Here is a 17,487-nt window from a genome sequence, read left to right as displayed (position 1 = left end):
AAAGTTCCTTTTGTCCTTTACCTTCATGTCATATATTATTCAGTTCTCCCTCCTTTTTTATTCTTTATTCGCTCCTTTCCTTCTTTTATTTTCCCTTTTGTCTCTTCTCCTCTATTGGGTCTGTCATTCACTCTGCTCTCATTTTCATTCATTCATTCTTCAAATATTGATTGCATGTCTGTTATGTGACAAGCACTGGGCCAGACATTGGTGAAATGGAAATAACTCAGTCAAACATAGTCCTTATCATCGTGGTGCCTGTGATATATAGTGTGATTGAGAATTGTGATAATTATGAAGGGAAAATTAGACATGTAGACTGTAATGAGACCTAGAGTGGAGATAGAAGAAAGGAAAGGCTTTTGAGACAAGGAACTAGTTCAAGTATTCTGTAGGAGAATTCCAGAGAAATGGAACAGCATGTGCAAGACCCTGAGGTAAGAGGCTATTTGGACAGTTGAGGAATTTAAAGAAGGCCAGCAGAGCTGAATTGTGGAGGGTAGGCTGGAAGATGTCAGGAGACAAGGGTTCATTGGGCCCTGATAGTTTAGAACATTGGGAATCAGGTTAAAGATTTCGGACATTATAGTCAGAATATTGGAAAATCCCTGAAGAATTTTAAGGACATTTTAAGATTTTAAGAAGTAGATGATCAAATTTGCATTACAAAAATCCTTCTGCTGATATGTAAATAGTAGAGTGTAATGAGGGTAAATATCTATCTATCTATCTATATATATCTATGGTAGCAGTTCAAGGGATTTGTCACTGGGACCAAGGCAGTGGCTGTGGGCACAGAGAGAAGAGATGCACTAGAGACATGCTTTGAAAGTAAGACCCCCAGGACTTGGTGCTGAGTTCACGGTGTGAGGGGAGGGAGGCTGAGCTTTCAAGAATCATTCTCAGGTTTATGGCATGAATACCTGTGTAGATAGTCATGCTATTTCCTCGGTCCGGAGACAAGGAAGCAAGAACAACCTTGGGACTAGACATGGACAGAATTCTTTTCTAGACATTTTAAGGTTAAAATGACTCCTAAGAAAAAATGTAAGGTAGGTAGTTTAATATGTGAATCTGGAGTCCAAAAGTTATGACTAACTACTCTCATTATATTTGAGGGGTATACTTGGACTGCTTACCTGCATGCATCTTATTCCCTGGGAGATCTGGAAAGAGTCAACCTTTTCTGTGATTGCATTCTCTAGTGGGAATGTTTCTTTTAGGTTCTTGGGAAACTTAAAATCCGGTGCAAAGATTGCTGATTCACCCCTAACAGATGCTAGAGATTTCCGAAATGGTAGCTTGCTTTGTAGTCCACATCTGTTACTGATTGGGCAGCCTGGCTTTCCTACTTGGTGTAGGCTATGAACAGAAACTAATACATAGTGTTGGTTTTTATTCATCCCTTAAGTACTTGGAAGTAGTATTGACCACTTTGACAACCATCAGAGATCAAGTAACTAAATGATCTTATATTGAAGATGACATGGATAAAGCTTTGAATCAGATTGCTACTGGCATCTAGGGCAGGGAAGCAAACTCAAGAATCAGTATCCTCTTCATACTTTTTTGGTAGCATAAAACTGTATATTTGGCAAAAGATTATTTGCTTTGTTTTGAAGAAGTAAGCCCTGAGAATACCCTGAAGAACATGTTCAAACATAAAATTTACCTTGACTGTTGAAAAAAACCTTCGGTGAATCTTCAAATGAGTTTTCTTTGCTAAGGCCTTCCTTAGAGTTCCTATGCATGGCCTCCTGTCGGACTATTTACAGAAGTCATTTCATTACTCATCTGTCTGGGGTTGATGGTGAGGGTAAAACTTCCATGTTGGTGCCTCCTAAATGGTGAAGAATTCAAGTCCTAAACATTTTCAGGCTGTGGGATACTACAGACTTGAATCAGTGGCTAAGTTGCTGGGTTTTGCTAACGGCAGATTTCACTAACGATCTCAGGACCGAGAATGGACTTGGTAGCATCAGTACAGAAAGCTAGCTCTAAGGCTTTCCTTCCTCTCCTCAAAGTTGGCCTGGTCTTTCTGAGCTTGCACCCAGAAGCTTGAGATAAAGGTGTGTTTATCTTGCAGGGTGCACTTTCTTATGCCCACCAAACTAGGTCATGGACTTCATAGTTTTTCTGGCAAAAATTACCATGAAAACCTTTGTAAGGGATCAGAGTCAGCATCCTGTATGTACTTGTGTGTGTGTATGTTTCTATAATTTTTACCAAAATTTCAGGCTTCAATGCTGTTATTTCATACAACATTCCATGAGTTTTAAAATGCAGAAGCTGTTATCTGCTGGCTGACTGGCAGAATCCCCCTGACTTGTGCTGCTCTGTTTTAGGAACTCGGACAAGGGCGTGGAGGTAGCCTTCCTTGGCACTCGCACAGGCCTCTCGAGAATCAACCTGTTTGTTGGGGCAGAGCAGCTCACCAATCAGTAAGTAGGGAGCTCCTGAAGCAGGATAATGAAAGGGGCGTTTATATCATTCATTGATTCCAGCAGCGGTGGAAACAAAACTCAGACCTGTTGACATTTTTCCTCTCTATTCTCCTTTGGGGACCACAGTGTGTGTGTTTTTGGCTTCCCTCATAGCTCAGTTGGTAAAGAATTCCCCTGCAATGCAGGAGACCCAGGTTTGATTCCTGGGTTGGGAAGATCTCCTGGAGAAGGAATAGACTACCCACTCCAGTATTCTTGGGCTTCCCTTATGGCTCAGCTGGTAAAGAATCCACCTGCAATGCAGGAGACCTAGGTTTGATCCCTGGGTTGGGAAGATCCCCTGGAGAAGTGAAAAGCTACCACTCCAGTATTCTGGCCTGGAGAATTCCATGGACTGTACAGTCCATGGGGTTGCAAAGAGCCAGACACAACTGTGTGACTTTAAATGCAAACTATAAAATGTGTGTGTGTTCACCTGCTCATTGTTGACCTTTCCACAACTCTGTTCTTCACACTTGTTGGCATCTGTCCTCTGTCCTGGAGCCCTCTCCCACCCTGCTGGGTCGCTTAAGGACGCTAGAGATAGTGTGGCTACTGGGGGAGCAGCCAGAGGGAGGACTCACTCAACTCCTGACAGATGACCAGAGGGCTTTCAGCCGTCTTGCACCTCTGCTGAGGAATTTCTGCTTGTCCAAGAAGCAGTGTTTCAATTCTGAGCGTGTTTGTGTACATTTTAGTGAACCTCTGTGCCTCAGCTCAGAGTCTGAGGGCCTGTAGAGCCCCACAGCCAGGACTGGGCATTCTGGTGGCCCTTGCTTTGATGCTGTTTCCATGTTCTAAAGAGACCAGATGGACAGTGGGCTGAGTGTCACCAACTTCAGTACCCAGATGCCATTTAAACCAACACTGTTCAACCCCTGTATCTTCAGAGAGCCCCAGGGTCTTAACTGTTTAAACTGGTGTTTGACCAGAGCTGGTATGAGCCTGGGAAGTCCTTCCTGAGCCTATTAATAAATTTTCTCAATTTCTTTTCTCTGAAGTAAGAGACATTATTAAGCCAGGGATGAGTGGAGTCTGAGGGACAGTTTGCCAAGTGTGTGTTTGTGATTCCAGAGGTTACCATGGAGCCTCACAAATCCTGACCTTCAGGGACAGTGGGAATAATGGAGGCACTGGGTATCCAGTGATTTGAGAGGGGTTGGCCTGTCAGGAGCACCATGTACCATTAAGTCCAGTTGAGCTGTGCTCATGTGTCTCTTAGATGAGTCCTGGACACCAACCACGTCATCTTATAAAACCACATCTGTAAGTGGCAGATCCATAGATTTTTGGTTGTTTTGTGGACTGGCTTTTAATTCCCACGTGAAGGCTCTTTCTTTCTCAACTCCTCAGTTTGTCGTTTATGAAGTTGACTATAGTCATGACTTGACTCTTTTGAAGTCCTCTCTACACCTACGCGTGCATGCATGCTTGCGTGCTCAGTCGCTGAGTTGTGTCTCACTCTGCGATCCCATGGACTGCACTCCATCAGACTCCTCTGTCCCTGGAGTTTCCCATGCAAGAATAGTGGAATGGGTTGCCATTTCCTACTCCAGGGGATCTTCCCAAGCCAGGGATTGAAACCACATCTCCTGCGTTGCAGGCAGATTCTTTACCACTGAGCCACCAGGAAAGCCCCTGTATCCTGAGACAAATACTTTAACAGATGGCAAATTCCTTGGAAGGACTAGAAGTGTCAGGATACACATCCTCTTCTCATTTTAGGATCCAGAGAGGCAAAGGACAACACATAAGTAGACTTTCTAATCCTCAGAAGGAAAACCTGTTATGTGTTTTGAGATACAAATAGATAAACAAGAAAGCACTAACAACGACATACGCTAACACCTTGCTAGTCTCATAGTCAGGTGATTGTGGTGGATTTGAAAGATGGCAGGACCACACTCAAGACTGCTGGCTCACCTGCGGTCTGGCTCACCTCACTCATTGCATCTGAAAAATGGGTTAATGATCATTGGATATCTGGATGGATGAAATATCTGTCTTCAAGAAACACCTATCACTGATTCATATAGAGGCACCTTGGCTTGCATTGTCTTGGGATCTTGTATCTGCTACCCCCTCCAATCAAATGGTATTTGTTGATACCCCCCTATTTGGATACACTATTAGCCAGAGCTAGAAAGAGTTTAAAATTTCTATGTTTTTGTTAAAGAGAGTTCAAAGTATTGGGAATAAGTTTGGATAATATAAAGTCCCCATGCTAGAGCTAACCTGTAGTGTCATCAGGCTCCTACACTGAGGTTCTATCTCCTATCCCCACCACCTGGTTTTGGAAGTGTATCTATTATAGTTCATGACCCCTATAACCTGCTATCATCCCCAATATTAGCCATATATTGTTTCAGCTTACATAGTCCTTTCACACATGGTGTTGTATAATCCTGATAGTACTGCAGTAAGTGTAATATTATTATTCCCACTTTGTAGATGAATAAATGGGGCTAAGAGACTCAGTAACTAATCCAAGTAACTCGCTCAAGATCATTCAGCTCTGCCTAAAACTTAGACGAGTCTCACCCAACACCACAGCAGTCCCTCATATCCAGAAGTAGGTGCAGTCCTGTTTGCTGGAGAATAGGGAGGGAAGGGCTTCCCCAGTGGTTCAGGTGGTAAAGAATCTGCCTGCAATGCAGGAGACCCGGGTTTGATCCCTGGGTTGGGAAGATCCCCTGGAGAAGGAAATGGCAACCCACTCCAGTGTTCTTGCCTGGGAAATCCCATGGACAGACGAGCCTCGCAGGTTACAGTTCATGGGGTCACAAAGAGTTGGACTTGACCAAGCAATTAACACGCAATACAGAGGGAGGGAAGGAAAGAAGCAGCAAATATCCTCACATAGACCCAGTTTACCTTCTTTACACTTTTTCTAAGAAGAGTGAGATCTATTTAAGATGTTGATCCCCTCAAAATATGTATCTATGTGTCTGGATTTTAAGGCAAGACAAAGCTTTCTGAGCCTTTGGTCTTCTGATAGGATTTCTGGAGACTTTATTTGCTTGCTTCAGATGCTAAGGCTGTTAGTTCACTAGGTATACTAGGAAAATCATTTCACCTACTGGGAGTCTAACTGCAGGGTTATACAAAATATTTCTGAGTAATCTGGGATGCATGTTGCACAGGTCCTCTCTATACTGAGAAAAATCAGGTCAGGGTTCTAAAAGCAACACTGTTTTTACCCAGCAAAAGTTGTTGGGATGCACTTGTGTCTGGCTTTTCCTTGTTCAGTGGTGCCATGCTCTTATTCTATTCTATTTCAAGGGACTTCCTGAAAGCAGGAGACAAGGAGAACATCTTTAATGCAGATCATTTCCCTCTCTGGTACCGAAGAGCTGCAGAGCAGATTCCAGGGAGCTTCGTCTATTCGATCCCATTCAGCACAGGTGGGTGCCCTTGTTGGAGGCTGGCTCTGTCCCTTTGGTCCTGCTGGCCTGAGCATTGCATGCAGGGTATGAGGGAGCATCCTGGAGGCTAAAGGGAGCCAAAGTCAGCCAGGAGAACCAGTACTGAATATTGGTCTAGCCCTGAACCAGTGAGTGACCAGCTCCATAAGTGTTGCTACCCCAAGTGCAAGGAAATTTTTACTTGACCATACTCTACAAAACACATGCCAGGAAGCAGGGCTGTTATTTTATACCATATAGAATTTGCATACGAACTTCTCAGTAGATTTTTTTTTTTTAATCTAAAATGTGGTCACGGTCCTACTTAGAGAAAATTCACACAGGCATAACATCTTTTGCCAGAACTTTCAGCAAGTCACATCACTTTGGAGGCTCACAATTCCTCATCAGAGTTGATTTAAATCAACACACAATAGTGACTAAGATTTTGTGTAGCCTCATGCTCTCCTAACAGGGAGCTGCAGTGACCAATGAGAGGCATGTAGCCAATGATCCTTCCAGTCTTTAGGTTTTATGATATTATTAAAAAAAATGCTAGGGTCTCCTCCCTCCAAAGGAGAACTGAACAGTACCTTATTTCAACCAGTTTTAGAAGCAAGAGAAACTGGAAAGGCTTTTCAGTTGTCCTTGGGTTTTTCTTGTCTCGTTGTTGTTCAGTCACTCAGTCATGTCCGACTCTTTGCGACCCCATGGACTGCAACACACAAAGCTTCCCTGTCCTTTGCCATCTCTTGGAGCTTGCTCAGACTCGTCCATTGAGTTGGTGATGCCACCCTACCGTCTCTTGTTTCATGCGTCTGATATTGTTAGTGCTCATTCTGTGTAAGGCTCTGTATTGTGCATTGTAAAAGCTTCAGGGATGAATAATAGTACTAGAAACTTGGATTGCTCTGGACAGTTCAGTATATGCTTATGTTTTATATTAGAGGCTTCTGTATTAATCTCTTACAAGCATTCCTGTCACCCCTAATGGGGATTCTCTAATGCTTTAGTGTCAGAGCTCCTCCCTGAGTTTTGGCACTTGCTTGTTTCCATAAATGAAACATCTATAAAAATAAAGTTTTCAAAAATTTGGGTAGACATGTTGATAAGAGTTGTCTAATAATTAGTTGAATGAACTCATTAGGAAGAGGGTCCCTCATTAATGAAGATATTAAAAAAAAAAAGACCGAGTGTTATTGTAGAGATTCCCTCCCTAGGTGGGATTTTAGAGGAGATTATCAGTTAGATTCCTTTCAGAAGCAAGATTCTTGGGGTCTGTCTATACTCCTTTGCTGACAAGTCTGTGTTAACTCACACCTACGCACATGTGTGTGTTCTCAAATATAAATTTCCAGGTACTAAGAATTTCTTTATGTTTATCTGTATCACATTTTATTGTTGAAAATATCAACTAAGAAGCAGTGGACTTTCTAATTCTGCAAACCTATCAATAATAATGTCTTATTTTTTCATGCAGTTCCATGATACTTTCTTTTTTGTAGTCTTCTGAAGTAAAAAAATAAAACTTAGCTTTCTAGATCTGGACTGGATCCATTAAGTTATCCAGAAGGGGATTTTCCCAAACCTGGGCAAGGATGAGGAGTTGTGGGTAATGAGAACGTCTCCCAGAAGTTGTTGCACGTGTGTGTGTCTATGTGTGTGTGTGTGTTTGTGTGTAATGGCTTCTCTGTTCAGTTTGCTTTGTTGTTATTCACCATTTTTCCTATAAAGAATTATGTCTGGAAAAGAATTCTGATTAATTAAGGCTGTTGTCTAATTGGTTTTTGGCAAGTGGGGTTTTCACTGAACTTTGAATGAAATCACATAATAAAAAGGAATTTACCTTATTCATGATAAAGTTATGGATGACATAATATCTTAGGAGATTTTGTGGCCCCTTTAGATTTGGAGAAAATGTTAAAAATCACCGCACACAAGTGTTATGGTGGAGCTCTCTCAGTTTTTCTCCTGTGTATTGAATACCTATACACACTGGGAAAGAAGCTGGTTTTTATTACGGCTTAAACTCAGGCCAGAAAATTCTTAATTGTTTTGGTCATAAGTATATTTAAATTCAGATCTGCCTTCTCCCTGCTTCTAAATTCAATTGGATTGCATTCAACTCACATTCACTGAACCTTTTATAAGGCAACCACTGGAGTAACAATTATTAACTATGGACATTAGGAATTTGTGTTCAGTGTCTTTTAATGCATAAGTATTAGAACCATCACTAGTAATTAAAAATCTCTTTATACTAATACCATATTGTTACCACATTAATAAGAGTATGGGGTAAGGATTTCATTCCAGCTCTGTCCCTATTTAGAATAGTTTTGCTCAGAAAAACTTGGCTTGAAATTAAAATTTTATATCTCAGTAAAGTTTTAACCAACAAATCACAACTAAAGTTCTCAGTTCACTGTAAAATAGTTTCAGTACTTTATCTCAAGCAGCTGTCTATGGCTGTGTTTAGAAAGGCAATGTAAGTGTGATAACTGACACAGTGAACACTGATATTCAGTTCAGTTCCGTTCAGTCACTCAGTCGTGTCCGACTCTTTGCGACCCCATGAACCGCAGCACGCCAGGCCTCCCTGTCCATCACCATCTCCTGGAGTTCACGCAGACTCACGTCCATTGAGTTGGTGATGCCATCCAGCCATCTCATCCTCTGTCATCCCCTTCTCCTCCTGCCCCCAATCCCTCCCAGCATCAGAGTCTTTTCCAATGAGTCAACTCTTCGCATGAGATGGCCAAAGTACTGGAGTTTCAGCTTTAGCATCAGTCCTTCCAATGAACATCCAGGACTGATCTTTAGAATGGACTGGTTGGATCTCCTTGCAGTCCAAGGGACTCTCAAGAGTCTTCTCCAACACCACAGTTCAAAAGCATCAATTATTTGGCGCTCAGCTTTCTTCACAGTCCAAATCTCACATCCATACACGACCACTGGAAAAACCATAGCCTTGACTAGACGGACCTTTGTTGGCAAAGTGATGTCTCTGCTTTTGAATATGCTATCTAGGTTGGTCATAACTTTCCTTCCAAGGAGTAAGCGTCTTTTAATTTCATGGCTGCAGTCACCATCTGCAGTGATTTTGGAGCCCCCCAAAATAAAGTCTGACGCTGTTTCCGCTGTTTCTCCATCTATTTCCCATGAAGTGATGGGACCATATGCCATGATCTTCGTTTTCTGAATGTTAAGCTTTAAGACAATGTTTTCCCTCTCCTCTTTTACTTTCATCAAGAGGCTTTTTAGTTCCTCTTCACTTTCTTCCATAAGGGTGGTGTCATCTGCATATCTGAGGTTATTGATATTTCTCCCGGCAATCTTGATCCAGTTTGTGCTTCTTCCAGCCCAGCATTTCTCATGATGTACTCTGCATATAAGTTAAATGAGCAGGGTGACAATATACAGCCTTTACGTACTCCTTTTCCTATTTGGAACCAGACTGTTGTTCCATGTCCAGTTCTAACTGTTGCTTCCTGACCTGCATACAAATTTCTCAAGAGGCAGGTCAGGTGGTCTGGTATTCCCATCTCTTTCAGAATTCTCCACAGTTGATTGTGATCCACACAGTCAAAGGCTTTGGCATAGTCAATAAAGCAGAAATAGATGTTTTTCTGGAACTCTCTTGCCTTTTCTATGATCCAGCGGATGTTGGCAATTTGATCTCTGGTTCCTCTGCCTTTTCTAAAACCAGCCTGAACATCTGGAAGTTCATGGTTCACATATTGCTGAAGCTTGGCTTGGAGAATTTTGAGCATTATTTTACTAGCGTGTGAGATGAATGCAATTGTGCGGTAGTTTGAGCATTCTTTGGCGTTGCCTTTCTTTGGGACACTGATATTAGTAACCACAAATGTTTTAAAATGTGGTCCCTCTGTGGTGATTAATAATTTTGATGTGAAGTAGCTAGATGTTCCCCAGTGCGGGTGTCGTAACTCGGTGCATTGATTTCTTAAGCTGAGAGGACTGCCTACCCCACACTCTGGGCCTAACAGGGCGGATCCACTCTGAGTTCTGGGAAGTGAGAACTGGTGCAGAATTGGTGACTAATCTTTTTTTTTTTTTTTTTTTCTTACAGGAACAGTCAACAAAAGCAATGTGGTGACAGCAAGTACCTCCATCCAGCTTCTGGATGAACGGAAATCTCCCGTGGTGGCAGGTAAATGATGTATTTCAATCAATGAATATAAAATGAGCATGATGTCCATTCATCATTCATCAGCTACTTCCATGTATCAGAAAGTTGGCTTTGAAAGGTTAAAAAAAAAGAAAAAAAAAAAACTATATCCTCTTCAGCTTGGCATCATCTCCTCCAGCCTAAGGTTCTGACAGCTGGTTGAATTTGACATGAAAGCAGAACTATTTCCCAGGACTTTTATCCATAGACTCTGAGCCAGTAGGAAATTGTTGGTATGGGCAGAAGATCATTTCTTGACAGTAGATGCCATGCCAATTTAAAGTAAGCTTCAGATCTCCCACTCTATGTCATTGGGATAACAGGGGCCGTGCAAGGAAATTGTGGGTTTATTTTTGGCAAAAAGAAGCTCAAATGTGCCCTTCTCTGGAGAACTCGGGATTTTCATCACCCTAATCCCCCTGGGGGATTAGAGTTAGATGTATCTGCAGGTGCTGGGTTTGGGACCAGAGGAAAAGCCATTTCAGGACCGAGTTTTAAATTGTCAAAGAAACCCTGTATCTGGCTTTCCCCATCTCTCTCACTTTTAAGAGTGTCAGTAGATTTTTTTGACTGACTGGAGGCTTTCATTGGTGATATTTTGCCTATAGGGCCAGAAACTGCCATAAACCCTCCTTTGGGAACAGATGCTGAGAAAATGGAGCCTAAGAGTATGTCTGGCACATTGTTTGTTTCTAATAAATAATTGTTGGACCCTTTGGTTAATGAGTAGGTGAGACTGTCTAAGTATCATCCTGATAATTGGCTAGATTTACCAAAGGGAGTCATTTTGTTTTTGGTAAGTTGTACCATAGGATGATTTTGAATATCTACTTCTGTGACTCCACACTGTGGGATGGAATTGAAATGGATCAGACATGTTTGAAGTGGTTGTTCTTTGGCTTTATTTTCTGACATAGCCTGTACATCATAATTGTATTAAATATTAGCAGGACTGAAATATTTGGTGACCATTGCCCTGGTTATTCCTGGGTTATTGGATATGACAAGGAAGACGGTCATATATATCTGACTGGTAGCTCATCTTCAACTAGGCAGACCTATAACTAATCAGCCAGGAGATAAAGACTGTGAAAATTCAGGGCTGCTGTCTTCACATTTTGTTCTTAGTGTCTCATGTTCCTTGAGGAAAGTAGGAGACAGGATCATTTAACTCAGTAAGATTTATTTTTGTTTGAAGGTCAGCCTTACTCACCTCCAGCCTGACCCAGCCAGGTAGTTCTGGAGGCATGTTATCTCTCTGGAGTTGAGGTCACATGCACCAGCTGATAACATGGTCTGAATCAAATTGTCTGTTTGAAATTTCTTTCTAAAACGTTTTCCTTGAATTTCTCATAAAGTCACCATGAAGGATGCTCTGTTTTGGCTCTGAGATAGCTGTGCCCATCCCAGCCACATCTGTCCAAGTTAACAAACCATGTTCAAATGTTTCCAAATGACTTACATTTCATAAATGTCTATTTGGCTGAGTATGGATGAAACGTGGACTCAGCCTGGGCACTGTGTGTCCAGTCTGGAGAAGACCGTGACTTTTCCAAATGGTGTGCTTGTCTACTGTTTATTTGTATGCTGGCCAGAGACCACAGGCAAGTCATGAGACATGGTTGGCCCACCCTGAGTGGGTGGAAGAGACATCCTCCTGGTCACTACAATTCAATGTGTGTCAACCTGTGCCCATTTTCAGGAGGCAGTTCAGGGCAAGACGAAAAACAAGGTTATCCAGAGAACGGTATTTAGTCATTACCTTTTAAATCTGGTGATTATGAACCTTCTTTTTTAAAGTATATTGAGTAGACATAAGATAAAACAGAATTGCTCATATTTGATCTGAAGGCTGACATGGATGCAGCATCATGAAGGCAGTGACCTCAAAAGAACCTGTATGTCTCCAAAAGCACAGAGGCCTCCTCAGCACTTCCCCACATTTCACTGGCTCTGACTCACCCGTCATGTCACTGGATGATTAGGTTCGGCCACTTTCTTCTGTGTATTCTCGACAAATTAAGTAGACATTGTTTACTGCTTTAAAATTAAAAAGCCCATTTTAATTGGGGAAGAAACATTGTTTTGGCAGATGAAGAGGAATATGTGAGCAGGCTTGTCCCCCAACCAGTGTGCCTCCAACGGCACATGGGATACAGCCAACTGGCAGTAATTTGGGATTTCAGTGAAATCCTTGTGCTGAATTGAAATTTATCTGAAAAGAAAGGTGTGCACCTTTGCAGTTTATTATCAAGGACTACTTTGAAAAGCCTGCAGTGCTCCCAGATCTGGTCTGGTGTTCTCATGTTCATTGGCTACATGTGTCTGTTTGCGATAGAAAGAGTTTCTTGTTTTGGTTTTATGTGTGTGTGTGTGTGTGTGTGTGTGTGTGTGTGTTATTCTCTTCTTTCTCTCTTTTTTTGTTTTCTTTTTCAAACAAAAACATTTAGATACTCATCTGTCAATGACATCTTTGAAGAAAGGGCAGTCAAACTGGGCCGGGTTCCATATATACGTCAGCCTCAGAGCATAAATGGGCCCCATCCATCTTCTTGGCCTTTGACGTTGCTTACAGTCCTTTTCTTGAGGAACTTGCCAACTCTCCAGCTGCCACTAGCATGCTAAATTTTCTTAATTGCTTTCCCACTGCACAGGAAGAAGTGGTAGGACTTTCTCTTTGGCCCACCAAGTCTCTCTAGAGTGCTAGAACCTGCTGTGTGTGTCAGGCCCCTAATCCATTTTTCTGTTGTTATTGGAAATGTAAACCTGGGATTGTAAGGTCCACATAGTCTTGTCAGTCACTCTGTAACTTGCTAAATGTGTGGTCTTGGGTCCCTGAAGTTCTATCTAAAATAAGGTTGGGATTACTATCTCCCTCACCTTACTCTGGGTTGATTTGGGGATAAAATGAAGAAATAAATTTTAAAAACATCAATATCAAGAAGTAAAAATTACCAGGATTTGAGGTGGCCTATTTTTATCTTCAAATTGGCAATATACTTCTGCATTCATTCATTTATTCAATAAATATTTCCTGACCTCTTTCTTTTGCCAGCCCTCTAAATAGAAATGAATAATAACCAGACCCTGTGATTGACAGTCTCTCCCCTTACTCCCTATCCTCGCTGCCCCCCACCCGAGACCTTTAAAATAGCAGCTATTTTTAAAGCCATGTCTGCACAGGATAAGTGAATTGAAAAGCTGAACAGTCATTTAGAAACTCCTAGAGATCACAGACTTCCTACTTTTCATCTTCTGTCCTTCACAGCATAACCCAGTGTAGTCCCTGGAGTATAGTAGACACTCAGTAAGGATTCTATACATTGGATTGAACTTACAGAAAGCCATTTTGCCCTTAGTGGTTATGACTTGAGTTCTGTAAGTTACCTAGATCGTGGTGTTAATTCTACACTGCACTCTCAATGAAGAGACCAGGCCCAATAAACCAAGAGTCATAGGCACTGTTTCCATCATGCTGGGGTGGACAGGACCAGGAGAAGAAAATAAATACATAGATGGGAGGAGCTCAGAAAAATTGGAAGGTATAAGGAGGCAAGGAACTTCTTCCCCTCCATGGAGTGTTTTCTGACTTCCCTATGCTTCTAGACTCTCCCTCTGACAAATATAAAATACTTAATCTCAATTTTTGAAAAGCTCTTATTTCTGAATTTTGAAAGTAATAGATAATAAATTCCGAGTTATTTGCTTTAAAATGTAAACTTTAACATATCAAAATCTAAAATCTCTTCTAAGGTATTCTAATTTCATTTCCTAAATAATTTCTCTGCAGAGGCAAGGGCCATCCCAATTATATTTTTATTCCCAGTGCCGAGGTAAGAATTGATATGGTAAATATGTCAAGAATATTGACTAAGTGACTTGAGAAAGGTGGGGTTCATTTTTACCTGTTCTCTATACTACCCACTCCAGTGTTCCTGCCTGGAAAATTCCATGGACAGAAGAGCCTGGCAGGCTACAGTTCATGGGATTGCAAAGAGTTGAACACAACTACGACTAACGCTTATAGGCACACATGCTTGCAAAGTTTACTGACCAAATAGTAGGAACACAGAACTCGACCAAAACTCTGAGAGAGGCGCTCAGCAGCTAAACTTCCAATCCACACCACAGTGAAGTGATGCAGACCAATATGGATATTTTAAGGAGTAGGAACACTGTCTGGTGTCCCATTTTGATGGCAACTGTTGTTGGCACAGTAGTTGTCTCTGCATTAGCAGATAGTTTTTCGAGGTCCAAGCATCTAACCTGATGCTTAGGGTAGCTAAAGTGTTCAGCAACAGAAAGAAAGGCATTTGTTACAGGAATGAATATTTTAACAGGTTTATTGAGACATGAATGATTTATATACCTAAAATTACCTGTATTAAGTGTAAAATTTAAGGATTTCTAGTAAATTTTGGGAGATTCTGATCTCCTAGACTATTCCTTTGCAAGGAACACAGATCATGTTAGATCCATTCATGGGGAAAATTGGAAAATGTAGGTTAAGTGGTCTTATTTGCATAATTTGGGCCTTATAATGAAGGGGGATGCTTGATGTTAGGACAAAAGATCTCATTTTAACCAGTTGATTAAGAAAGAGGTTGCTGAACATCATTGACCATTAGCTATTGTCAGGTACATGGTATTTAAACTGAATGTACTATTTAATATACAGCTTTCCTTACAGTTGGGTAAATAATGGTGCCAAAATGTTACAGGCAAATATTCAGCTCATCAACATTTCTTTGGTAGGATTTCATATATGTGATATATATGAGTTAACTAGTATTTAGAAATTATGTGTCAAGTCTCCATGGATAAACTTCTAGTTTATAGGTGAGCAAAGGGAATGTTTTATTATAGCAGAAGTTAATATTTACTGATCACGCTAGTTGTTCTCAACCAGGGACAGTTTTGACCCCCAGGAGACATTTGACAACATCTGGACATATTTTTGATTGCTGTGACTGGTTAGGAGGTGTCCTGCTGACATCCAGCAGGCAGAGATCAAGGATACTCCAGAATGTCCGACATCACACGGGACAGCCCACAACAATGCAGTGTCATCTGGTCCGAAATTCAGCAGAGGTGGGGGGAGAAACAGGTTACCCTGACAGGCAAACTTCACTCTTGGTGCTTTCAAATTCAGTGTTTTCCCGTGTAGGCTTATTTACAAAAAGCGCTTATTTCGTATCTTCATTTGTTTCATTAAATCATTCAATGAGTATATATATCTAGCACCTACCATTTTCCTGTTGCTGGGGATACAGCTGAGAACAAGCACCCCGGAGGGCCTTGTGGAGCGAGTTGGGGGATGATGTTTGATGCGGTGAGAGGGCACTGTTGGCTCTCCTGCCTTGAGGCTGGGGTGGCAGCTGCCAGTGAAGAATCATTCCGACCAAACTGCTGCCAACAGGGGAGAGCCTGCACTTGTGGGGGAGGTACAGACAGCAGACAAGCTTTGCAGGAATGGGAGTAAGAAAGGAAGAAGGGCGGAAGGGAGGAGGGGGAGAGGGGATTTCTGGCCGCGGCTGATGCTCTGTGAAAAATGAAGTGTGGTTGGGAGTACCAAAGGCAGGGAAGAATGCTCATGTTCATACTTACATGTGGCAGAGGCAGTGCTTCTCCAGACTGAGGGAGGATGGGGACTCAGAGAAGGCCTCCCTGAGGAGGTGACCTGATCAGAGATTGGAATGATGAGATACAGCCATTATGCAAAGATCTGTGGGAAGAACGTTCCAGCAGAGGGAACAAACTTCTCCAGGAATCTTGAGTGAGATCCCTCACACATGTTGTGTCTCGATGGTTTCTCTGAGACACAAATGAGTCTCTCAGGATCTAAAAGCATGACTGATGGGCAGATGCTCCAGGGAGAAGTGAGGAACCCAAGGCAAGTTGTGGTCTACATGTCAGCTATGAGATGGGGCTTTTTATGTATTTGACATTAATTTTTTTTAAGTTGACTTACAAATGCACTGCAGGGGCAGAAGGGGCTCTAAGCTGTAGGAATGACAATAACAAACTTCAGAGACATGGACTAGTGATGTAGCTACCAACTATGCTTTATTTCAAGTCTGCAAGAGAATCTGAGTTAGAGTTGGCCACAGAGAACAGCTGCTCTGCATACCACAGTAGACAGTGACAGGCACACTGAGGATCATTGCTCCAGGAGTAAAAATAGCCCAGAGTTTTGAGAAACTGAATCTGTGCTCACTCTCCAGGACACTCACTCCCATGAGCCACTGTCCTTTTATAAACCTTACCAAAAGCCCCAACACATTCTCCACCCCCAAATCAGCAGCAGAATTTTGGAGTTATGGGTCCTTATACCCAGTTTTTGAGTTCTGTTTTGGCAGAACTCCGCTTTCCAAGGTCATGGTGGGATTTGGACATTAAAGCCAGTGTAAGCCAAGGATTTAGCAGTGAGCACAGGGCCATTTCCCCCTTCTTGCTCTGGGATTGAATTTTCACATTTGTAAAACGAGGTTGATTGGTGCTTTGGTTGGATTTCTAGCAGCCTGCTGCTGCTGCTAAGTCGCTTCAGTCTTGTCCGACTCTGTGCGACCCCATAGATGGCAGCCCACCAGGCTCCCCCGTCCTTGGGATTCTCCAGGCAAGAACACTGGAGTGGGTTGCCATTTCCTTCTCCAATTCAGGAAAGTGAAAAGTGAAAGTGAAGTCACTCAGTTGTGTCCAACTCTTCGCGACCCCATGGATTACAGCCCACCAGGCTCCTCCGTCCACGGGATTTTCTAGGCAAGGGTTGGAGTGGGGTGCCATTGCCTAGTTTTTAAATATAGAGATTTGTTTCATTATCATAGAAAAGGAAAAGAATTAACCAATAATGGTCTATTTCTTGTACCCAGATTCAGCCTAGCTTTGGGGGACCCCTCTAGTTCCTTTTGAGAAAAATAATTTATATAAAGAAAGTGCTTGGTGAATACTTAGAGCTGAGTGCTCAATAATGGTTAGCTGGTAAATTATCACTGCTGTTGTTAAGAATGATACATGCTACACCGGCCACACTCATTAGCCAGTGCTTTTTGTCATGTGCTGTTCCCTGTGAAAACTTGCATAGGGGATATCATTAGAGTATCTTTAAATGTTTCATAGTAAAGTTTTGAAAGTCACACTTTCTTGTACCTATTCCTCAGAACAGAGACTGACAAACTCTAATCCACAGAACGAAATTTAGGATGCTGCCTTTTTTTTTTCTAAGAGTTTTGTTGAGGTATATTTCATTTACTATAAAGTTCACCATTTCAAGTCTACAGTTTATTGGGTTTTGGTATTTTTTAGGTGGTACAACTGTCACCACAGTCTAACTTTAGAACAATTTTATATTCTCCCAAAAAAAAACCCCATACCCACACACCCTCCTCACTCTTTTTTTTTTTTTTTTTTA

The 17,487-nt window shown here is 41.9% G+C and overlaps 1 protein-coding gene across 4 annotated transcripts in view; it reads left to right on the top strand.

The window, feature by feature from the left end:
* The window catches only part of CACNA2D3 (calcium voltage-gated channel auxiliary subunit alpha2delta 3), a 900,680-nt gene that overhangs the window by 736,557 nt on the left and 146,636 nt on the right, over positions 1-17,487 (top strand). For all 4 annotated transcript variants that reach the window (XR_015151529.1, XR_015151528.1, XM_086367461.1 and 1 more), the window contains 3 exons: positions 2,346-2,441; positions 5,766-5,887; positions 9,981-10,061. Coding sequence is in view for 2 of the 4 variants with exons in the window: in XM_086367461.1 (XP_086223587.1) it covers positions 2,346-2,441; positions 5,766-5,887; positions 9,981-10,061 (299 nt within the window). In the remaining 2 variants the exon portion in view is untranslated. The remainder of the gene's footprint in view (positions 1-2,345; positions 2,442-5,765; positions 5,888-9,980; positions 10,062-17,487) is intronic.

This window comes from Bos grunniens, chromosome 22 (assembly GCF_055505025.1).
Source record: "Bos grunniens cultivar Pamir isolate PY7600 chromosome 22, Bosgru_T2T1.0, whole genome shotgun sequence".
NCBI classification, from domain to species: domain Eukaryota; kingdom Metazoa; phylum Chordata; class Mammalia; order Artiodactyla; family Bovidae; genus Bos; species Bos grunniens.
This window is presented reverse-complemented; position numbering and strand designations above follow the sequence as displayed.